The sequence below is a fragment of the Berghia stephanieae genome, chromosome 1 (assembly GCF_034508935.2).
Source record: "Berghia stephanieae isolate SIO BIC M18660-M18661 chromosome 1, UCSD_Bste_1.3, whole genome shotgun sequence".
Lineage (NCBI taxonomy): Eukaryota > Metazoa > Mollusca > Gastropoda > Nudibranchia > Aeolidiidae > Berghia > Berghia stephanieae.
The window spans coordinates 76,361,642-76,386,641 of NC_088360.1; the positions used below are offsets into that span (position 1 = coordinate 76,361,642).

Sequence of the window (25,000 nt, forward strand, 5' to 3'; positions counted from 1 at the left end):
ACTGTTATCAAGGAGTTACCGTGTTATCAGTTGAGTTGATAAACAGCAATTATACAAATCAGTAAGCAAGATTACTCATCCAGCAGTTGTACATGACTACATGTAATATCATTAATCACATCGTAACATCAGATCAAGACGTGAAATATTCAATATGTGTAAGTTATCAATATCCAATCCAGGTCTCTCCAAACTGCTCCAGTTCAATTAACTCTCAAATGGTAATAATGAAAACTCCATCTAAGCCACGAAATGGGCAAGAGACAGATATATGATTGCGGCATAAACAAATAGGGAACATTTTTTTATTGAATCGAGACAACCGCTTTCAAAAATGACAAAAACCAATAATGGTTATTTGATTATGGGCGTCCTGTTCGTGTTTATACATTTTCATGCATGCCACGTCTGTAAACGAATTTCCATTTTGTTTTTTGTTTTTGGATGAATAAAGTATATCTTATCTTATACTTATCGTATCTTATCTGGTTAAATAATTCAACAGACTCGATCTATTATACTTTGAAGATAGATAATTCACCCTCGAAAGATTAAGAATTCGTCCTTTCGCTGAGTAAGACAATTATTTATTGCCAATTGTAAATAAACAGTGATTTTCCTGCATGAATTAACTCCATTCTCAAATTCCTTGAGCAAGTGCAAATAGAGTTGTCATAATGTTTTTTCTTACGTGTTATATAACATGCACCTTAAACGAGCGGTTTCCGTCTTGAGTGCTGCAACTTCGACACGAAGTTTGAGGTTTTCCTGCTCCAAGAGCGCCGCCCGAAGAGCTATCTCATCCTCTTTGGCTCTCCTTGCGTCACGTGATCGTTTAGCAGCGTCATTATTTTTACGTCTTCTCTCCCAATACGCATCGTCTTTTTGATCATCCGGCAAGGACCTTGGACGCTTCCGTTGATTGTTGTGGATATTGTTGCTGGATTGGCTATGGTGGTTGAAGGACGATGATGAAGATGTGCTTGAGACTAGCGAGTTGTTGTTGATGTTTGAGTGAATGGATGAGCTAATGGATAGATGTGGAAGTGGTGGCGGAAGTGGGAATGGGTTATTGTGGTTGATATTGCTGGTGATATTGACGATGGAAGAAGCAACGGATGTGAGACCATTGGCCTTTATATGATCTGGCGAGAGGTTAGCAGGGTGATGGTGTGGATGGTTGGGTGGAAAGTCGGGTGGGGTGTTTTGGTCGTAGGAATTGGACAATGGTGGTGAAGAATTGAGATGAACGAGTCCGGGGCTGTGGAGTGGATGTCTGGAAATTGAGTTAGAATTTGAATGTGGAGGAGAGGGATGATTCGATGAATGTGAGTTATTCATTGGATTATTTTGGTGCCCATTCAGATGGTTGTTTGTGTTATTACAGTTGACAAATGATGTCGTTGTGGAAATCTGTGATGAGGGAGAGTCTTTACCAGAATTAGTTGAGGCTGAAAGTTGTTTTTCTTTGAATAGCTGAAGCTGCTGATTATACAACGTCATAATTTCATCACTGCTCATACCTGCGAAAACACCAGACTCAAGTCCCTGTTGTAAAGCAGTAAACCCGGGCATTCCAAGAAACCCTAAAGGTAGTTGAAGAGCTTCTTTCGGGTATGCTTTGAAAGGACGACTGTTTTTCCTGTTACTCCGATGTTGTTCATTCATCTTGGTTGCTGCGGATATCACTTGAGAGATGTTATGCATTGTGGATGGGCCATTTGTAAGGAGACCTGATTGTATTCCGGGTAAAGAACCCATCTCATTTGATAGAGATGAAATGTTGTTTGTTGGAGGAGTGGATACTCTAGACTGTCCGATAATCTCAGGTTTGTGGTCCTCGTAGAAACTGTCAACTTCCTGTTTAACATTAACATCACCGTCGTGAACGTCTGCGTTTATTGTGTTCGTAAAATCTTGAGATGGTGACATTCCTCGATAGTCTCCTGAATTAGGTGGACTGCACGAAGACCCCTGCGAGTCATCGGTGAGGCTTCCAGAAAAGGAGGATCTTCTTTTCACAGAAAAGTCTATGGGACTATCTTGATCACTCAGAGATCCAGGACATCTCTTTATCACGATGTCTCCGCCAGAAGCTTCCTTTTCAGCTTTCAATTCTTTAATCTTTTGTTCTAAACCCGACCCTGGAGACGAATCGCCACCGAAGTAACCGCCAGTTTTCTTCAAAAGCAGACTGTTGACGATGCTTCCTGGACCACTCCCGTTAACGCTATTGATGCCTCCGTTCGTGGAGATGGAAGACGGGGAGGATGTTGAGGTTACTCCTGAGTTATCCCCGTCTTCGGCCATTTCGTCTTCGTACTCAGAGTTGCAGCCTAGTTTCCATGAATCGGACAATTTTTGTTGCATGCCCTGAAAAGATACAAGGGAGAGTTTAAATATTTTAGGCATTTATAAAACATAAAAGTAAAATTATCATAGACAGTTTGACAGAATGGCGGGGGAAAGAAAGGAACAACGGCATGGTGCAGAAGATGCAGGAAAGAGCAGAATATAATTAAATAGATAAATAAATAAATAATAATATAATTAATGAATAGACAGCAAAAAAATAAATAGATAAATAAGTGAATTCATAAATAAATAACCATATCTTGACCATAATAATATATAAACACATGCATATCATTTTGCAGGAAACAAACAAACAAAAATTAAAAAATAACATATATAAAAATAAGTCAACGGTCACTAAAAATTGAAAAATAAGTCATCGAGCACAGACAATGACAGAAAAACATTTCTAGAGAAAAAAAAGGATAAATATTTTTTTTTAAATAAAAAATTAGCAGCTTAGTATTAAAAAGGCGGCAGTGTATTCATGATCCAACCATGATTCCATGATTGATGTGTGAATTCAGCGTATGCCTAAGTCCGCCCGGTCTTGTGTCTGGTAATGAATATTTCAAACATGTTTCCCCTGGTAATGATTATTAGGTTCTCGGATGAATAGAATTTATAGGGATACAATGGTGACTGATTTATACATTTTGATTGGATTCCCAGTGAGTGTTCTGATAGAGTGTGTGATATAAACGTATAAATAATTAACTCGCATCCCTTCAAGATTATCAGACCGGAAGTGTTATGATTAACGTAAAGAAACTAGAAAGCATTAAGACGGGTTGCAACAAGATTATAATGGAAGGGTGCCAGTCTCAAATGACACAACGTGCCATGTGTTTTTGGTTGCACAATCGTGGTTTTTTTTTGTTTTCTTTTTGGATTTGAAGTCTAATAGTAGTAGTAGTAGTAGTAGTAGTAGTAGTAGTAGTAGTAGTAGTAGTAGTAGTAGTAGTAGTAGTAGTAGTATAGTAGTAGTAGTAGTACTAGCAGTAGTAGTGGTAGTAGTAGTAGTAGTAGTAGTAGTAGTAGTAGTAGTAGTAGTAGTAGTAGTAGTAGTAGTAGTAGTAATAGTACTTGTAGTAGTAGTAGTTGTAGTCGTAGGCGTAGTAGTAGTTAGTAGTAGTAGTAGTAGTAGTAGTAGTAGTAGTAGTAGTAGTAGTAGTAGTAGTTAGTAGTAGTAGTAGTTAGTAGTAGTAGTAGTAGTAGTAGTAGTAGTAGTAGTAGTAGTATAGTAGTAGTAGTAGTAGTAGTAGTAGTAGTAGTAGTAGTAGTGTAGTAGTAGTTAGTAGTAGTAGTAGTAGTAGTAGTAGTAGTAGTAGTAGTAGTAGTAGTGTAGTAGTAGTAGTAGTAGTAGTAGTAGTAGTAGTAGTAGTAGTAGTAGTAGTAGTAGTAGTAGTAGAAGTAGTAGTAGTAGTAGTATTAGTAGTAGTAGTAGTAGTAGTAGTAGTAGTAGTAGTAGTAGTAGTAGTAGTAGTAGTGATAGTTGATGCTGTTGTTGTCGTCACCGTCGTTGTTGCTGTTATTTTTGTTATCGTTACTACTGTACTGTGGTTGTACAAGTTGACTAGCACCAGCACCAACCAGACACCAATATACAAATCTAAGAAAGCCCAGAAATGTCTTCGGCCTCCGAGTCCCACACAAATAAATAAATAGCAGTAAAATACAAAATAGCATACCAGCCTTTCATTCATTCAGCCACCCGGTTTGCGAGTTGCCCATAGGACAGGAGTCGGGACAATCGCGTCATGACCGTTCGATGACACCAAGCGACTGAATAATACCAGTAAAGCCACCACCCTTCGACTACCCAATACAGCACATCATAACAATAAAAAAAATTGTGGGCAGGGGTTATGGGGAATAAAAGAAAAATAAAGAAAAAGAGAGAGAGAGGGGGGGAAAAATAAATAAAGAGGGATACAGACAGACGAACATTGAAAATGGCTTTAATAATAGCCGTCGCAATAATGGGTGGTTGTGGAGATATTAGTGGCTATAACAGATTGCAATGGTTATAACTAACAGAAGCAGTGATGGTCATGGTAGTAGTGGTGGTGGTGGTGGTGGTGACGCTGGTAGGGGTGTTTGTGGTCTGGTGGACGGCCTGACTTGACATGAGCTGCCATGAGGGCTTGTTTGATTATTCCATCTTATCAACATCGGTAGTGTTAGCTGATCCACCAGGAAATGATCGAATTTTAGTGACTACTAAGCTGTTCGAACCGTTAGATTCATGGAACTGGAGTTTATCCCGGTTTCTGTAGCGTGAAACCGTAGCCATCGTTAGCTTATAGCCTGACACTGACCAAAAAAAAAAAGACAAGTCTTTGGCCACAAAAGAAAACAAATCGTGAGTTGTATTCACTAGTTCAACCAATGGAATCACTTGTTTCCTTGAGCTCCACTAACGACAATAGGCTTCACCGTGACGTCACTTCCCTCGTAATGACGCACTGTAGCTTAGTAACTGGTTCTAAACGATCGGAACAATGGCGGACGATCTTATGAAATACTTCTCCGATGAGCATAAAAGTGTATCCAGAGAAGAAAAACATTATAAATCTGATCATGTTTTGACTTTTATATATTCTGATCACATGAAATGTGAAAAAGTTCTAGCCAGCATGACGAATAAAAAGTACCGATTTTCTTTGTTTAGAACCAAGCTGTTCGTTGCTGAGCGGACGTGACATCAGACTATTGAATCATATTCACCAGACGTCGCACAAACCGAAAAAAATGACATCGAACTTAAAGGGTTCTAATGTCAGGCTAACGATGGCTACGGTGAAACGGACAATAGCAATGGCTTGCTTGCTACCTTTGGATAGGACGCTAGTCTATCGCAAAGTAGTTAACCCAAAATCAAACTGATCCAGCCACTCAATCACTGCTGGGTGACCAGAAGGGTTAGAAGAAAAAATATCTCGTCTTCACCTGGGATTGACCTTGGTCCTTTTACACGTGAAGCGAGTGTTCTAACAACTGAGCTATCGAAGGAACCTCGCAATCCTAGCGTGTTGTCTACTACACTACAAAAATATCATCATCACAATCATCACCATCAATGTCATTATCATTATCACCGTCATCAGTATTATCATTTTATCATCATAACAACCTCACAACCCGCCACCACCACCATTAAAGCCATCATCATCATCATCATCGTCACCATTATTATTACCACCACCAACATCATCATATTCATCATCATCATCATCATCATCATCATCATCATCATCATCATCATCATCATCATCATCATCATCATCATCGCCATCACCATCATCGTCATAACTATCATCATCACCGTCACCATCGTGACAAAATCTCGCCACCCACAATCATCATCGCTCAGTGCAATCACCAACAATGTGACCATGTCCTGAGCAGTCACGTCATTATGCCATTCCTAGCCTTTCACTTCACACGACATAGCCGTATGTCCAATAATGAATACGTACACGACATAGCCGCATGTCCAATAATGAATACGTCCACCACAACCACCACCACCATCAACACCACCACTACCAACATAACAACTGCATTGTCAGGGCTGTCCCCTACCTCGGCCTTCGTTGATCAATGATCAATATTGCATAGAAAACAGCTGTATCTCTCGCCATGAGAACGGACGAGATGGTTGGAACATGATGAGCACTACCTAGACTGGATGGCTCGTGCTCTAACACTCACACATATTTTATTGGACCATGATGATTGCCATCCCATTTCCATTAGCCGCCCATTCGCCTCCCAGCAGTACTCACGCACAAACACTAACAATTGCAAACAATGATGCTCATTATTTAAACCGGACTGTTGTTACTAATCTCCCGTTCTCTGGAAAAACCCATATTTAAAAATTCGGCCAGAAAATCGTCCTTCAAATATCAATCGATTTAAATGACCCTCATCTTGGCAAAAACTCTCAAACCTGGGACCTCGCGAGTTCTCAGGTTTGAGAGTGTTTGTCAAGATGAGAGTCATTTAAATCGATCGATATTTGAAGGACGAGTTTCTGGCAAAAATGTTTAACATGTTTTTTTCCAGACTATGGCAGTAATGGTCACCAAATCACAGATAATATTTAATTCACTGTACAGCTACTTTATATTTACACAGATTGAGAATCTCTCTCTCTCTCTCTCTCTCTCTCTCTCTATATATATATATATATATATATATATATATATATATATATATATATATATATATATATATATATATTCGAAGAAGAAGAAGAAGAAGAAGAAGAAGAAGAAGAAGAAGAAGAAGAAGAAGAAGAAGAAGAAAGAAGAAGAAGAAGAAGAAGAAGAAGAAGAAGAAGAAGAAGAAGAAGAACAAGAACAAGAACAAGAAGAACAAGAACAAGAACAACAAGAACAAAAACAAGAACAACAAGAACAAGAACAACAACAACAACAACAACAACAACAACAACAACAACAACAAAAAGAAGAAGAAAAAGAAGAAGAAGAAGAAGAAGAAGAAGAAGAAGAAGAAGAAGAAGAAGAAGAAGAAGAAGAAGAAGAAGAAGAAGAAGAAGAAGAAGAAGAAGAAGAAGAAGAAGAAGAAGAAGACGAACAACAACAACAACAACAAAAACAAGAAGAAGAAGAAGAAGAAGAAGAAGAAGAAGAAGAAGAAGAAGAAGAAGAAGAAGAAGAAGAAGAAGAAGAAGAAGAAGAACAAGAAGAACAAGAAGAAGAACAAGAAGAAGAACAAGAAGAAAGAAGGACAGTGATATGAAATTAACATGTCAAATTGTGTTAAGTTTCTTGCAAATCAAAAAAAAAATTAAAAAAGAAAGAAAGAAAAAGAAAAATAGACATCAAAAAATGCAAATCTGCGTAAGTAAAATTTCGGCCAACGAATTGTGCTCCCTAAGCGAATACTTAAATCTGGTAGAAGCTATGGACTGTAAAAAGGGACGTCTATCTGGAATTAGATATGAGGTATAAATCGACGTGCACTTATTTGTAGGGCTCATTGTTGTAATGAAAATCTCAAAACATGACGCGAAATATTGTTCAATACAACTAGGCCCATAAGTGGTTTCGGATGTCAGACTTGCTGTAACGAAACGCTTCCGTGTAGGCGTCAGTTTACGACAGGATGTACGTCGTCGTAGTATTAGTTGTTGTTGTTATTGTAATCCCTCTGGAACAACCCTTCTTTTGTTGATACAGGTCGTATCAGATCATGCACCTATGGCCCGGAAGTTTCAATTAAACTACGTAGTGTGGGTGTTATTGTGAGAAAGGCATCAATCTTGTTTTCTCCGTAAACTTATAAGCAAAGTAGGATCCCTGTATTCTACGGGAGTGACTTTGTTATGGTATGGCTTGATTGATATCTCGTAACTATGGGGCTGACGAATTTATTTATCCTTGATATGAGGATGTCCGGTATCAGGATGGGTTGTTGTTGTCCATGATTATGGAATCTGGGGGAGTTTTAAGGAATTTCAGATGTTTACGGATATGACTAACATCCGGTTGTGTGGGTAGAATTTTGCTTCGTTTGCTTGATTTTTGCCTATAAATGCCAGAGTTTTGAGCAGTTTCTTCAGACCACTCAGCGGAGTCTTTTAGGCTCATAGTCTCTAAGCGATAACCACAGCGGAGTCTTAGGCTCATTTGTTTAACTCTTGTGTAGAGTTTAGAATTAAAGTCTTGTGTAGACTTTGTAGTGCTCAAAGTTCGAGCTGAAACACGTTTTGTGTTAACTCTTGTGTAGAGTGTGATTTAAGTCTTGTGTAGACTTTGCGGTGCTCAAAGTTTGAGCTGAATCAAGTTGTGTTATAACTCTTGTGTAGAGTTTGATTAAAGTCTTGTGTAGACTTAATTTGTGATTTCTATAATCTGTTCGGCTCTGGTGAGATTTTGAATAATATGTTGTGATTACAATTATGATTGTGTTTTGATATTAATATCATAATATCACTTTAAATTTTGAGTCTCAATTAATTAATCAGATAATTAAATTAATTGTATAATATATTCTTGTTGTAAAGAAAATAAGCTTTTCTTGCTATAAAGCAATATTATTTCATATCTACAAAGTAAAGCAATATTAATCAACATTAATAAATTGATTTGTTAAAGTAAAATAATATTTACTCATTTAAAGTAAACATATTGAATGAGTTCGAATATAGATAGAGTTATATTCGTATGATTATCATGTGATAACAAAATCATTTTCTTTCTTTAAAGTGAATGAGCCGTTGGAGGCTGGGCTTTAACAAGCCAACTTTAAGCTATTCTCTCATAGCTTGACACTAATAAAAACTGAACATTTGCCTGTTTTATAAGTTACCTGCGAAGAACCATTTGCTTATTTTAATATCAGAACATTGAGAAACAATTGATCTGTTTATGAATACTGTGGAAACCAGAACAATTTCAAGAAGAGACAAATTAACAATATTAGAACAACCTTACAGTTTTGTTGAATATCAAGAACACTCTTTTGGCTTTCTTCTACACGTCTGGATTGTGTTTAGTTAGTTAGTTAATTATTAGTTGCCTGTATGACTGTGATGGTTGCAACCTATCTGTGAGATTGTCTGATGTGGTAGCGGTTTGGTAAAGTATTGATAATTAATTGATTTAATTATATATTGTCATATCGCTTTCATATCATATTCATCATCACATCACCTCCATCAAATTGTCATCCATCTATTTGATTTCATACTTATTACATCTATCATTTCATCTTCATATCTCATAATATCTTTGTTATATTGTAATAAAATATATCTTCATTTAGCTTCAAAACCTTTATCAACGTATTGTGTTTGGTTATTGATCGATGTCGTAGCTTGAATATAGCACACATAAACAAGGTTGCAAACTGCGCTACATAAGCATACGGTTTACGTGCGCACTTTGTGACATAATTTGGTGTCAGAAGTGGGATTCTTATTGTTGTGCATTCAAGAGACATCGCGACCAAACAATTGTTGAGACAGGTTAGGGAGTTGTTTCAAACTTGAGATAGATACTATCTTTGAGCTTAAAGCAAATTGGTATCCATTTAATGGTTATAAGACTGTCATTATACGCAAGGTGTAATACAAGTTATTCTGGTAATTTTCACTTGTTCGGTTATACGTTGTCAGTCATCTGTCATAGTGATACGGATCACTGACTTAGCGCGAAAGCGGTACTCGCGCTGTGAAGCCTCCATTGTCCCCCCTCTCCCTTTTGTAAGGAACGAAGGTGGTTGTTGGGGTAATTTGATTCCGTGTAGGAATCTGGGTGAAGATTGTGTTGGTCCCGTGTGAGGATCTGTATTAAATCATTTGTTTTGACTCTCTATGCACATATAGTAAGTCAAGGTATTGATTCTGTGTAAGAATCTGGGTGAAGATATTTTGTTGATTCTGTAATTGAATCTGGGTGAAGATTTGGTTGGTTCCGTGTGAGGACCTGTAATAAATCAGTAGTTTGATTCTATGTATTATCTGAGTCTATATAGATCAATGTTGGGTTCCATGTAGGGATCGGTATTAGTTGCCTGTTTTGATTCCGTGTAGGGATTTATATTGACGCGTATCGTTATAAGGTTACTTGTAGTACCACTTTATTCTACGTGAAAGTAACAATTACGGCAACAGTGTTGATAAACATATTGAAGTTTGTTTATTTGAATTTGAATTGGTTTGATTAATTGTCCTAGAGATGGATGTGGAAAGATTAATTAAACTTGGAGAAAAATTGGAGTTAAGGGGTTAAGATCTCCGTGCTTGGGTGACAGCCCAGTTACAAGAAGATGAAGAGAGAAAAGAGAAGGAGAGAGAACGTGCCAAAGAAGAGGAGGAGATAAGCAGAGCACGAGCTCAAAGACAAGAAGCTCTGATGGAGAAAGAGCTTGAACTGCTTAGGTTAAAGTCGGAGTGTCAGGCTTCCTCCAACAACGACAGTATGACAAGTGACATTCGATCATTTACTCATGCTCCTACTGTTAAGAGTCCTCGACTTCCATGTTTTGACGAAAACAAGGATCATATGGACAGCTATCTGCTCCGTTTCGAGAGATACGCTAAAGTCAACGGCTGGGAATGCAGGGATTGGGCAATCCAGTTGTCTGCACTTCTCAAAGGGAAAGCACTGGACGTCTACACTCGACTGAGTGATGAAGATGCCATCGATTATGGGGTAGTAAAAGCGGCTTTATTGAGACGTTATAATCTAACGGATGATGGATTCAATGAAAAATTTAGGAAGAGTAGACCGGAACAAGGGGAGCGTTTTAGCCAGTTTGCGACTAGATTGGAGAGTTATATGGAAAAATGGATTGAGTTGTCGGGGAAAAGGAAGGACTCAGTTGCTGACATTCTGGATATGATATTGAAGGAACAGCTTGTCAGTGTCTGCGGTCGGGATTTGACGATTTTCATAAAAGAAAGACAACCGAAGACAGCAAGGGAAGTAATAGATTTAGGAGAAAAGTACATTGAAGCGCACGGTGTCGCAGGAACATTTTCCAAAAGTGGAGTGGCTCAAGAAAAATCAAAGAACGTCAATGAAAGTAGTCGAAACAACGTAATGAAGGACACTACCCGCTTCGCTAGCCAAATGGTTTGCCACAACTGTAAACGGCCAGGACATATGGCACGAGATTGTCGACAAAAGAAGCAAGCTGCTGCTGTGGTCGAGAGTCCCTTTTGTTATTACTGTCGGCGAAAAGGACACTTAATAAAAGATTGCCGTGAGAAGAAGAGGCACGAAGACAGGAAGGCACCTACCGGTATAGAACAAGTCTCCGCGATCACAGAAGATCATGAACCACAGAAATGTTTGAGACATGACAAGGTGGAATTAAAGTGCGGATGTGAGATGCCAATGATTTCTGCAGCGTGCTCAGGACATGTGCCAGTCGCACCTGTAATGCGGTGGCCGCCGGATGGTTGAATGGGAAAAAGGTGAATGTGTTACGTGATAGCGGCAGTAGCTGTGTCATCGTCAGAAAAGGACTGATAAACAAGAGTAAGGATGACTGGAATAAAAAGGTCCTGATCTACTTGGCTAACGGAGAGGCTATTTCCGCACCACACGGTGAAGCTTATTTGGAATGCCCCTATTTTACCGGGAGATTGTCAGTCGTCGAGTTAGAATCCCCATTGCATGACGTTATACTTGGGAATATTGAAGGGGCCAAATGCCCAGGAATGCATGTAAAAACAATTACTGACGAGCAGGAATTGGGTCATGGAGATGAACTGAGCGCCGTACAAACACGAGGGCAACGTGAACGCAAGATCAAAGACTTGGTCACAGCTCCATCTATAGAGACAGGTGTAAGCGTCGACGAACTAAAGGAGAAACAAAAGCATGACATCACACTAAAAGCTGCGAGGGATGCTGCTACCAGAGGAGAGGTAAGAAACACAGGCAAGAGTAATACCAGTTGGTATGCCTATGACAGAGGTTTGCTGATCCGCTATTTTCAATCTCCAAGGGTTGAGCACGGGGGATTTGGTAAAGCAAGTTGTCGTACCAAAATGCCTGCGTAATTCAGTCATGCGGTTGGCCCATGAAAGTGTACTCTCTGGACATCTCGCGGCAAAGAAAACGACAGATCGAATACTGAGTAATTTTTACTGGCCAAATATTTGGGAGGATGTCATGAGATTTTGTCAGTCTTGCGACCAGTGTCAAAGGTCAGCTCCGAGAGGAATCACCCCTAAGGTCCCTCTTACTAAAGTTCCGCTCATCGATGAACCCTTCAGTCGGGTAGCAGTGGATCTAATTGGCCCCATCATGCCGGCATCAGATAGAGGAAACCGATATATACTCACTGTGGTGGATTACTGTACGAGGTATCCAGAGGCCATTGCTCTGAAGAGTATGGAAACAGAAAGAGTAGCAGAAGGATTGGTTGACATCTTTAGCCGCACGGGAATACCTAAGGAGATGCTAAGCGACAGGGGGACGCAATTCACATCAGACCTGATGAAGGAAGTATGCAGACTGCTCTCCGTAAAACAAATCACTACTAGTCCTTATCACCCACAAGCCAATGGGCTTGTAGAGAGATTTAATGGAACTTTAAAAGGAATGCTCAAGAGGTTGGCTGCAGAGCGACCCTCAGACTGGGACAGATACATCAATGCTGCATTATTTTCATACAGGGAGGCTCCTCAGGAATCTCTTGGTTTCTCTCCGTTTGAGCTCCTATTTGGAAGGCCTGTGAGAGGACCGATGAAAATATTACGGGAACTATGGACCGAAGACATAGAAGACCCGGATGTGAAAACGACGTATCAATACGTAGTCGATTTAAGGGAAAAGATAGAGAATACTGTGAAGGCAGCACACGATAACCTGCAGTATTCATCCTCGCGTTACAAGGCACATTTTGACAAAAAGGCCAAAGTAAGGTCATTTGAAAAGGGAGATAAAGTATTGCTCTTACTGCCCACGAAACATAACAAACTGGAATTGAAGTGGCAGGGTCCTTTTGAAGTGAAAGATGTCACGGGTCCGAATAATTACGTCATTAATATAGACAACACCAGAAGGACATACCACGTCAATTTGCTGAAAAGGTACTACGTGAGAGACGTGGAGAAGGAGAATGAAGTCGGTGTTCTTCAATGTGCCGTGGCAGCGGTTATCGAAGATAACGATGGTGATGGAGAAAAGGTTCTTCCTCGGATGGAATTGCCTGCTCTGAAACAGACTGAGACCAAAGACGATGTCATCCTGCATGAAGGAATGAGTCCTCAGCAGATAGGTCAATTGCAGGGCATGCTCCAGGATTTTGATGACGTATTGACCGATGTGCCAGGACGCACGAATAATTACATCTACGACATCCGTTTGACGTCGGATTGTCCAGTCAGAAAGAAACCATATCCCGTGCCTCAAGCATTAAAAACCACATTAAAAGAAGAAGTGAAGGCCATGCTTCGCGCCGGGATAATCGAGCCATCGGATAGTCCGTATTGTTCGCCATCTGTCGTTGTCAAGAAGAAGGACGGAACCATTCGTTATTGTGTGGACTTCAGATCCCTTAACAACATTACGGTGTTCGATGCGGAACCAATGCCTAGACTTGATGATCTGTTTCAAGAAATTGGGACATCATGTCACTTTGTCTCAAAGATTGATTTATCCCGTGGATTCTGGCAAATTCCATTGTCAGACAGGACCAGAGAGAAAACGGCATTTGCAACAGAGTTAGGACTGATGCAGTTTACTGTAATGCCCTTCGGACTTCAAGGGGCGCCCTCCGCGTTCTCGCGGATGATGAGAAAAGTCGTTGGTGGACTTCCCAACGTGAAAAACTACATCGACGATATTCTCATTCACACTGCAACATGGGATGAACATTTAAAAACGTTAAGGACAGTTCTTCAAAGGTTGCGTGATTGCGGCTTGACGGCGAAACCGTCAAAGTGCCTGCTTGGTTTCCCGGAGGTGGAGTTTTTAGGCCATTCTATTGGTGGAGGGAATTTAAGGCCAACCATGGACAAGGTCAAATCGATCCAAGAGGCAAACTTACCCTCGAACAAGAAACAAATGAGAAGCTTTCTTGGGCTGGCATCATTCTACCGACGTTATGTGCCAAACTTCTCAGCAGTGGCAGCTCCCCTGACAGACGCGACAAAGAAAGGCATGCCCAACAGAGTGATTTGGGACGAACCACAGAAGAGAGCCTTCCAAACGCTGAAAAATATGCTTACATCGGATCCCGTGTTGCGCCTTCCAGATTATGATAAGCCGTTTATTTTATCTACGGACGCCAGCGACACAGGATTAGGTGCTGTGCTATCTCAGGAGCATGATGGAGTCAAATATCCAGTTACCTATTTAAGCAGGAAATTGTTACCGCGGGAGCAGAGGTACTCTGTTGTTGAGAAGGAATGTCTGGCCGTAGTTTGGGCTGTGAAAACACTAAATGTGTATTTCATTGGTAAAGAATTTATAATTGAAACTGATCATGCCCCACTTCTGTATCTGAACAGGGCGAAATCAGAGAATGGGAGACTGATGAGGTGGTCTCTCTTGCTTAATCAATACCGATTTGTCCTACGTTCCGTAAAAGGCAGATCATGCACCTATGGCCGGAAGTTTCAATTAAACTACGTAGTGTGGGTGTTATTGTGAGAAAGGCATCAATCTTGTTTTCTCCGTAAACTTATAAGCAAAGTAGGATCCCTGTATTCTACGGGAGTGACTTTGTTATGGTATGGCTTGATTGATATCTCGTAACTATGGGGCTGACGAATTTATTTATCCTTGATATGAGGATGTCCGGTATCAGGATGGGTTGTTGTTGTCCATGATTATGGAATCTGGGGGAGTTTTAAGGAATTTCAGATGTTTACGGATATGACTAACATCCGGTTGTGTGGGTAGAATTTTGCTTCGTTTGCTTGATTTTTGCCTATAAATGCCAGAGTTTTGAGCAGTTTCTTCAGACCACTCAGCGGAGTCTTTTAGGCTCATAGTCTCTAAGCGATAACCACAGCGGAGTCTTTTAGGCTCATTTGTTTAACTCTTGTGTAGAGTTAGATTAAAGTCTTGTGTAGACTTTGTAGTGCTCAAAGTTCGAGCTGAAACACGTTTTGTGTTAACTCTTGTGTAGAGTGTGATTTAAGTCTTGTGTAGACTTTGCGGTGCTCAAAGTTTGAGCTGAATCAAGTTGTGTTATAACTCTTGTGTAGAGTTTGATTAAAGTCTTGTGTAGACTTAATTTGTGATTTCTATAATCTGTTCGGCTCTGGTGAGATTTTGAATAATATGTTGTGATTACAATTATGATTGTGTTTTGATATTAATATCATAATATCACTTTAAATTTTGAGTCTCAATTAATTAATCAGATAATTAAATTAATTGTATAATATATTCTTGTTGTAAAGAAAATAAGCTTTTCTTGCTATAAAGCAATATTATTTCATATCTACAAAGTAAAGCAATATTAATCAACATTAATAAATTGATTTGTTAAAGTAAAATAATATTTACTCATTTAAAGTAAACATATTGAATGAGTTCGAATATAGATAGAGTTATATTCGTATGATTATCATGTGATAACAAAATCATTTTCTTTCTTTAAAGTGAATGAGCCGTTGGAGGCTGGGCTTTAACAAGCCAACTTTAAGCTATTCTCTCATAGCTTGACACTAATAAAAACTGAACATTTGCCTGTTTTATAAGTTACCTGCGAAGAACCATTTGCTTATTTTAATATCAGAACATTGAGAAACAATTGATCTGTTTATGAATACTGTGAAACCAGAACAATTTCAAGAAGAGACAAATTAACAATATTAGAACAACCTTACAGTTTTGTTGAATATCAAGAACACTCTTTTGGCTTTCTTCTACACGTCTGGATTGTGTTTAGTTAGTTAGTTAATTATTAGTTGCCTGTATGACTGTGATGGTTGCAACCTATCTGTGAGATTGTCTGATGTGGTAGCGGTTTGGTAAAGTATTGATAATTAATTGATTTAATTATATATTGTCATATCGCTTTCATATCATATTCATCATCACATCACCTCCATCAAATTGTCATCCATCTATTTGATTTCATACTTATTACATCTATCATTTCATCTTCATATCTCATAATATCTTTGTTATATTGTAATAAAATATATCTTCATTTAGCTTCAAAACCTTTATCAACGTATTGTGTTTGGTTATTGATCGATGTCGTAGCTTGAATATAGCACACATAAACAAGGTTGCAAACTGCGCTACATAAGCATACGGTTTACGTGCGCACTTTGTGAGACTTGCATATATGTACAGGTCGGTGTAAGCTTTAACCGTTTTGTTTGTGGTTTTTAAATTGTTATTGACCAAAGAAGGTTATTGAGCCTGAAATGTATTTTGTTCTTCTTTTTATTTCTTTCAGCTGTTATATATTCATTTTTTATTATTTTTACATAACATTATACGATCTATGGTGCCGTACAATGACAAAACGTATTTTTACAATTTTCTTTGAACACTTTAACTACCATTACAATTTATCGATCGATTACGGTGACCACAACTTGTCAAAATTGTCGAAGCCGGATTGGATAAGTTTTGTCAAGTTAGGCATAGTGATCTTAATCAATTGACATAGGTATGAAGTAAAGTAAAACATTTTCAGGTAAAATGTAAATAGACGTTACGTAATGTAAGTCAGTTTATATATTGTGTAAATCAGCATTATGTCAGTGTAAGTCAGTTTGTATTTGTAAATACATGTTTTGTCAGTGTAAGTCAATTTGTATAGGATGTAAATTGACAATATATCAATTTGTATTTGTAAGTAGGTGTTCTGTCAGTGTAAGACAGTCTGTATATTATGTAAACAGCTGTTTTGTTAATGTACGTGGTTTTGTTTATTATTTAAATAGACATTATGTCAGTGGTATACATATTATGTAAATAGACGTTTATCAGTCTAGGTCAGTTTGTGTTTAAATAGACGTTATGTCAGAGTAAGTCAATTTATAATTAAAATAGATGTTCTGTCAGAGCACACGTTATATCAGTGTAAGTCAGTTTGTATTTGTGAATAGAGTAGTCATACTTTCAATTCATATATGTTAATGCTAGACATCATGTAAGTGGAAGTCAGTTTATAAAGGTTTTGTCGGTGTAAGTCAGTTTGTATTTGTAAATAGATGTTATCCCAGAGTAAGCCGGTTTGTTTATTGATACAATGCGTTTATTTAGAGAATTCATAACATCTGCTAGCCGGATATAACACACCAACACACAAAACAATGTGTAACCTTAAACGTGTATAGATAGTTCGAAGATGACATCACTCAGGTCTTTGTTGATGTATTTTGCCATCCGCGTTTATGAGTAATGCTCACTGAACTGTATTAACCCGACTATAAACGTTCATGGATACACACAGTTTTGTGTGTTGGTCCGTTATACTTCCGGATGGCAATGTTATGAGCTTCTTAGCCAAGCGCATACTATCTATAGTCTGATGAATACAATTTAGTGAGAACTACCCGTAAACATGGAAGGCCAACAAATCAATAACAATGAACTGAGTGACGTCAATTTCGTTCTATCTATAAGACGTTATGTCAGTGTGAGTCAATTTGTATTTGTAATTAGACGTTCTGAAATGTAAGTCAGTTTGTATATAGACGTTGTATATAGACGTTATGTCAGTGTAAGTTTGTATGTAAATAGACGTCATGTGAGTGTAAGTCGGTATATAGACGTTTTGTCAGTGCAAGTCTGTTTGGATAGCGTACACTTGATAAAAAGCAAAGATAAGAAGGAAGTTAAGATTGAGTGATGAGGAGATGCAGTGTACATTCCGAGTGATTGTCGATAAATCGGCTTTGAACTTAGAATCACACGCCATCCGCCGTTCACCCATCCTACCTTCAGTTTTTTAGTGATTTTTTTTTTTTCTCCATACCCCTCTCCCCACCATGCAAGCATCCACAAAAGTCCGCTTTCATCTCGACCTGCCTTACTTTCCACTCTCCACCACCCACCCACCCTTCCCCACTACGGCCTGGCCACCACCCATCACCATTACTACTACCATCACACCATAACCACCAACATCATCACTGTTGCTGTTGCTGCTCATTGATGAAGGATCAATGCTTCTAGCTGTGAGCAGTTATTCTTTCTAGGTGTGTGTGTCTGAGTGAGTACGTTTGTGTTTGTGTGTGCTTGAGTGTGTATGTGTGTGTGTGTATGTGTGTGTGTGTGACTGTTTGGGTGTAGAGAGTTCTGATGGAGGAGGGGGTGGGTAGATCGGGTGAATTGTCAGTCAGTGTGGTCACCATCTCTCTCCAAACTTCATTTTGCCCTCCCTAACACCCTTTGGTCCTGCTTTAAGCATTGGGATAAATTATTATTATTATAGTAGAAGGGAAGGGGAAGAAGGGGGCCGCGGGCGTGGAAAAGGAAAAACTCCTTTCAAGACACTCCTTACTCACCAGCATCACCAGTACACACATACACACACAAACACACACACGCACGCATACACACATATCGACATGCACGCGGACGCAACATGGCACAGGTTTTGCGTCAGGGCCTGAGCTGTTCAAGGCCATTCTATATTCGTTCTTTTTCTTCTTTTTTTTAAAGTGTTTATTTCGCCGCCCGCGCTCATTCAATGCTCTGTCCGATTTTTTCTTTTAAACGAATAAAAGGCCGCCGTGGTCATTGCTGAATATCAAAGGAACAATCCAATCGTATGGATTGGCTTTAATTTATTTGTTAATTCCCTTTATGAATCAATTTATTATTATCATCATCACCATCATCATCATCATCATCATCATCATCATCATCATCATCATCATCATCATCATCATCATCATCATCATTTTCATCATCGTCGTCGTTGTCGTCGTCGTCGTCGTCGTCGTCATCATCATCATCATCATCATCATGATTATTATTATATTTATTATTATTATATTATTTTATTATTATTATTATTATTATTATTATATTATTATTATTATTATTATTATTATTATTATTATTATTATTATTATTATTATTATTATTATTATTATTATTATTATTATTATTATATTATTATTATTATATTATTATTATTATCATTATTTATTATTATTTATTATTATTATTATTATTATTATTATTATTATTATTATTATTATATATTATTATTATTATTATTATATTATTATTATTATATTATTATTATTATTATTATTATTATTATTATTATTTATACTATTATTATTATTATTATTATTATTATTATTATTATTATTATTATTATTATTATTATTACTATTATTATTATGATCACTATTATTAATATTATTAACATTAATATTATCATTAATTGTTATCATCATCCACATCATCATGAATTAAAGTGAGACGAAGAAGAAAAAGAAGAAGAAGAAGAAGAAGAAGAAGAAGAAGAAGAAGAAGAAGAAGAAGAAGAAGAAGAAGAAGAAGAAGAAGAAGAAGAATATGAAGGATGAGGAGGAGGTTGAGGATGAAGCGGAGGGGGAGGAAGAGGAGGACAGGAAGCCTTGCTCTCCTCCGAATTATATATTATTTAAAAAACTCCTTATCACATCACATCAAATTACATCACATGCACAGTACATCACCAAAGTGATAGGTCAAATTACACCCTGGTTTTACAAGTGGCGATATCTATAAAAAGATATGCATGTTTAGTGTGGACATCAATATAAATATTCAGTAACTCCATACTGAATGTCGATAAGTCATTTCCTAGCTATTACATAATTCAGATTCGAAAGTTATAAAGCAAGGAACACAAAAACTTCAAATAATAATTTTTTTTAAATGAACACCTAACGTTTCGGGCGCAAAACAATTCCTCAGCAAATAACAAAACCAAAAGAAAATAATCTCTACAGACGTGTCAAAGAGTTTTTCTGCCTTCTATCTGGATTCTAAATCATGTACTAATGTTTTTGTTGTTTTTGTTATTTGTTCAGGAGGGAATTTGAGCCCGAAACGTTCAAACGTGTTTGATGTGTTGTTCTTTTACAAGGCTGATATAACATTCATTATCATTCGTTCCTTTTAAAGTTTCCACTCCTTCTAGCAGCTTAGTATCAGTTTCCAAATGACTAAACATTGAATGTAAAAAGGTAATTGGCAACGGATTCTGATGAGTTGTCCTGGGCGATCATTTGTGATCCATCGCCTCAAAATGGTATTATGTCGGATTGGTTTGGGTGCTAGACATTGAATTCATTTTCAACAATTTGAGATTTTTGGTTTTCTTTTTATGGTGTTTTGTGGGGAATGAGTATATATTTTTAAACCCACGAAACTATTAATAAACATTTCTGGGTTGTTTCTTTTTTTTTTAACTCAGTCATCTTCTTTTAAATGGGGGTCAGGGGGGGGGGTGGTATTTTTTATTCCGACATTTTACCGTTTTGAGGCGATGGGTGACATTTAGGGAGTTGGAGGATATGGTTTAAACTATCGTACTCCGAAACAAACTTGTATTTTAAAAAATGGTCAAAAAACTCGTCCTTCAAATATCGATCAATTGAAATGACCATCATCTTGTCAAAAACTCTCAAACACATGGGTCCAGGCTTTAAGAGTTTGACCCCATCAGGGTCATTTTAACAGATCGATATTTGAAGGAGTTTTCTGGCCAAAATAAATTAAATACGTTACCAGTACTGAAGTAAACTGGGTCATCATGCATGTTAATTCTCTCCCTACCAGCAATTTTATGAATTTTCAGCAAAACTTCAAACCCATCTAACACAAATTTAATTTTTTTTTTTCTTATTCAGGCATAAAAACAACAAGAACATTCTATATTATATAATATTAATCCGCAAAACGAGCTTTACAGCTTTAAGTTCTGTGTAGCTTTAACCAAAAAAAATTCTTTAAATTTTGTGATGTATAAAAGAATTCAGGATGAGAAAATTGTTAGCCGTATCGTAACAAACGAATTTTCCTTTGGTTGGTAATGAATGAATTAATTAATATGGCTGGGCTCTCTCTACGGATGCTTGCCGTGAATATGTGTGTGTTACTTCGAATGTGTCAGTCTGTTTCTAATATCCAGTTAGTAATTTGTTTCCATAAATCTCTGTCCAGTGCAAGTGTTCTTAGCTTTTAAATGTTATCATGTGTGTTACGGTGCTGAGGCAATGGTGAGGAGAGGGTTAAATCATCTTATCCAGCATCGTTAGGTCAGAGCTGGCCTGTAAATCCAAAGACTCGATGACTGACAGTAAGAGACGAATCACTATCCATTGCATGGAATTGTCCGTTACTGGACATGAAATGCACACCAACATCCCTATCCCTGATGACCATTAGTTTTGGCATGGCATTACCAGGGAATTAGCTAGCCTGCTGGCCTGTTCGTCTGTCTATCTATCCACTGGTCAAATGGCACAGACGTCGCGTAAACAGAAAAGTGGCCAGTAATTACATGAAATGGAGGACGTTGATGTGAGTGGCGATGTTGAAGCCTGGACATGTAATAATTCCCACTGTGGTTTGTCACATGTAATTGTGCTATAGTCATGTAATTGCCTCATCGTCAGATATCACTGAGATGAGGATTGGCATTGAAATAATTGTGGTAATGCATTACTCATATTACCATTATTATTAGTAGTAGTAGTATGGCTTTCGTGATAGGCAAACGCAGTATCTCTCTCTCTCTCTCTCTCTCTCTCTCTCTCTCTCTCTCTCTCTCTCTCTCTCTCTCCTCTCTCTCTCTCTCTCTCTCTCTCACTCTCACCTACACTACACACACACACACACACACATAAACACTCACTCACTCACTTAATTTCTCTCTCCACACCCATCCCTCGTCACACGAACTCAAACGCAAACAAAACTCAAACTTTATATATAATATATATATATATATATATAATATATATATATATATAATATATATATAGAGAGAGAGAGAGAGAGAGAGAGAGAGAGAGAGAGAGAGAGAGAGAGAGAGAGAGACAGACCGACAGACAGACAGAGTTTTTATCAAGACGGACAATCGTCAACAGCTATTTTGGAATACATACAATACATACTTTGAGTTTGCCTATTATGATTCATGTAATTGACTATTATCTATTAAATGCTCTCACTACAATTACAACACACACACACACACACACACAGACACGCAGGAGTGAGAGAGAGAGAGAGAGAGAGAGAGAGAGAGAGAGAGAGAGAGAGGGGGGGGGGGGGAGACTCAAACAAAGAAAAAAAACGAAATACAAAAAACAAAACAAAGACAAAACAAAACACCGTATCAAAGCGATTGATGACTTATAGGTGTGAACATACGTCACCAATTGCAAGCCCTATCTCAAATGAGTTATATTATTATGTAAGTTTTGTTTGCGTGGACTCCTTCTGATTATCATTGGGTTCCAGATCAAATTAATGGCAATTGATTCAACTGAATCAATTTTGTCAAAAATCTTTAAACCCAACAGTTCTTTCACCACTTTGTTATAGAGTTTTTGACCGATTTTAGGTCATTTTGATAGATCAATATTTGAAGTAAAAATTTAAAATCACCTTCCATCGTAGAATTATTTATCTATATGATTATTCATTATTATATTCATTTGTTTATTTATTGTTATTTATTTACGTTATTATTATTATTATCATCATCATCATCATCATCATCATCATCATCATCATCATCATCATCATCATCATTATTATTATTATTATTATTATTATTATTATTATTATTATTATTATTATTTTTGTTAATATCATTATTATTGTTCTTGTTGTTGATGATGTTGTTTCATAATACAGCCTGTTGAAAACGACGACTGGTTGCGGAGTGAACGAGAAAAATAGATATTACTCGTACTTATATATGAGTATTTCTATTATTTCTCCTCTGACTCCCCCCTTTGTTTTCACCCCTCCCGTATCCCCCCCCCCCCCCCTACCTTTTTACTAGTTTTTGGACACGGACAGATGATTTATCCATGTCCACTTCTTTTAAAACAACACGTTGAGCTAAGCTAATATTTGTGTTATCTCAATTGTAACAGCTGCTGCTGTGCTGTGGTGTATCGGTCATACCCTGGCCTGGCCATCCAATACATATAAGCAGGTATTTAAAAACTGACATTTCATATTTCATGTCATCATATTATGTATCAATTTGGGTAATCGAATACTTAATTTCTTTGTGGAAAAAAAAGTGACAGTTGTGTAATCGAATATCTAATTTCTTCATGAAAAAAAAACAAACAAAACAAAAACAAATAAAAACAATTGGCATTTCATTTATAGAGCAGTAAAATTAGGTGCCCCAAACGTAAACAAAGGTCTAGAAGCACATGGCAAACCACATGTTCCTGTTTTGACAGCTCACGTTCCAATGTAAATTATAGAAAAAAAATAACCTTTAAAATTTGGCTGTTAGGTGGCAAAAGAAACACATATTCATAAATACTCGATCATGCATCAAATAATGTCTAGATATGGATATGTTATGGAACAAAAGGTAAAATTTATCAAAAGTTACAGTCTATCTATTTTTAGACCAGAGCAAATTATTGCGCTGGTGTGAACAAGACGAGAATTATTCGGAGCCTGATTTTCAGAATAATTTAGCCTTATATTATTATTTCTGCAACTGTTAGATTTTATGTAAACATATTTCAATACTGAAAGTGTATTGCCTACAACTCAAACTACAAAATTGTGAGACCTATATTGTGCGTAAATTATTCCGGTCCCTAACGAAAATCACTAGCAACTTGTTTTGTTTACGTTTGGGGCACCTAATTTTACTGATCTATAGAGCAGTAAAGTTAGGTGCCCCAAACGTAAACAAAGGTCGAGAAGCACGTGGCAAACCACATGTTCCTGTCTTGACAGCTCACGTTCCAATGTAAATAATAGAAAAAAAATAACCTTTAAAATTTGGCTGTTAGGTGCAAAAGAAACACATATTCATAAATACTCGATCATGCATCAAATAATGTCTAGATATGGATATTTTATGGAACAAAAGGTAAAATTTTCTAACATTTATCAAAAGTTACAGTCTATCTATTTTAGACCAGAGCAAATTATTGCGCTGGTGTGAACAAAACGAGAATTATTCGGAGCCTGATTTTCATAATAATTTAGCCTTATATTATTATTTCTGCAACTGTTAGATTTTATGTAAACATATTTTCAATACTGAAAGTGTATTGCCTACAACTCAAACTACAAAATTGGGAGACCTATATTGTGCGTAAATTATTCCGGTCCCTAACGGAAATCACTAGCAACTTGTTATTGTTTACGTTTGGGGCAGCTAACTTTACTGCTCTATAATTGTGGGTAATCGAATCCATACGAAATATGTACTACTACTACTACTACTACTACTTCTTCTACTACTACTACTACTACTACTACTACTCTACTACTACTCTACTACTACTACTACTACTACTACTACTACTACTTCTACTACTACTACTACTACTACTACTACCACTACTGCTGCTACTACTGCTACTACTACTACCACAACCACTACTACTACTACTACTACTACTACTACTACTACACTACTACTACTACACTACTACTACACTACTACTACTACTACTACTACTACTACTCTGCTGCTACTACTGCTACTACTACTACCTACTACTACTACTACTACTACTACTACTACTACTACTACTACTACTACTACGACTACTACTACTACTACTACTACTACTACTACTACTACTACTACTGCTACTACTGCTACTACTACTACTACCACCACTACTACTACTACTACTACTACTACTACTACTACTACTAACTACTACACTACTACTACACTACTACGACTACTACTACTACGACTACTACTACTACTACTACTACTACTACTACTACTACTACTACTACTACTACTACTACTACTACTACTACTATACGCTATTACTAATACTATAACAACAACAACAACTAATACCAATACTACTACAACTACTACTACTACTACTACTAACTACTATAATAAATAATAATAATAATAATAATAATAATAATAATAATAATAAAAATATAATGATAATACGCTATTATTAATATTATAACAA

At 37.3% G+C, this 25,000-nt stretch overlaps 2 protein-coding genes across 3 annotated transcripts in view; one reads left to right on the plus strand and one right to left on the minus strand.

Annotated features, from left to right (window-relative positions):
- Positions 1-25,000, minus strand: part of LOC144957368 (uncharacterized) — a 38,176-nt gene that overhangs the window by 1,171 nt on the left and 12,005 nt on the right. For both annotated transcript variants that reach the window (XM_078888580.1, XM_078888570.1), the window contains exon 2: positions 1-2,373. This exon is cut by the window's left edge. In XM_078888580.1, coding sequence (XP_078744706.1) covers positions 688-2,370 — 1,683 coding nt within the window. In that variant the 5' untranslated portion in view covers positions 2,371-2,373 and the 3' untranslated portion in view covers positions 1-687. The remainder of the gene's footprint in view (positions 2,374-25,000) is intronic.
- Positions 8,781-11,905, plus strand: LOC144963488 (uncharacterized). Its single transcript, XM_078897566.1, has 2 exons — positions 8,781-11,284; positions 11,335-11,905. The coding sequence occupies exons 1-2, from the start codon at positions 10,248-10,250 to the stop codon at positions 11,903-11,905; spliced, it is 1,608 nt and encodes a 535-aa protein (XP_078753692.1). The 5' UTR covers positions 8,781-10,247.

Coding starts and splice junctions, on each gene's coding strand:
- LOC144963488 (XM_078897566.1), top strand. CDS start 10,248: ATGGAGAAAGAGCTTGAACTGCTTAGGTTAAAGTCGGAGTGTCAGGCT. Junction 11,285..11,334: donor CCAGTCGCACCTGTAATGCG/GTGGCCGCCGGA, acceptor GTTACGTGATAG/CGGCAGTAGCTGTGTCATCG.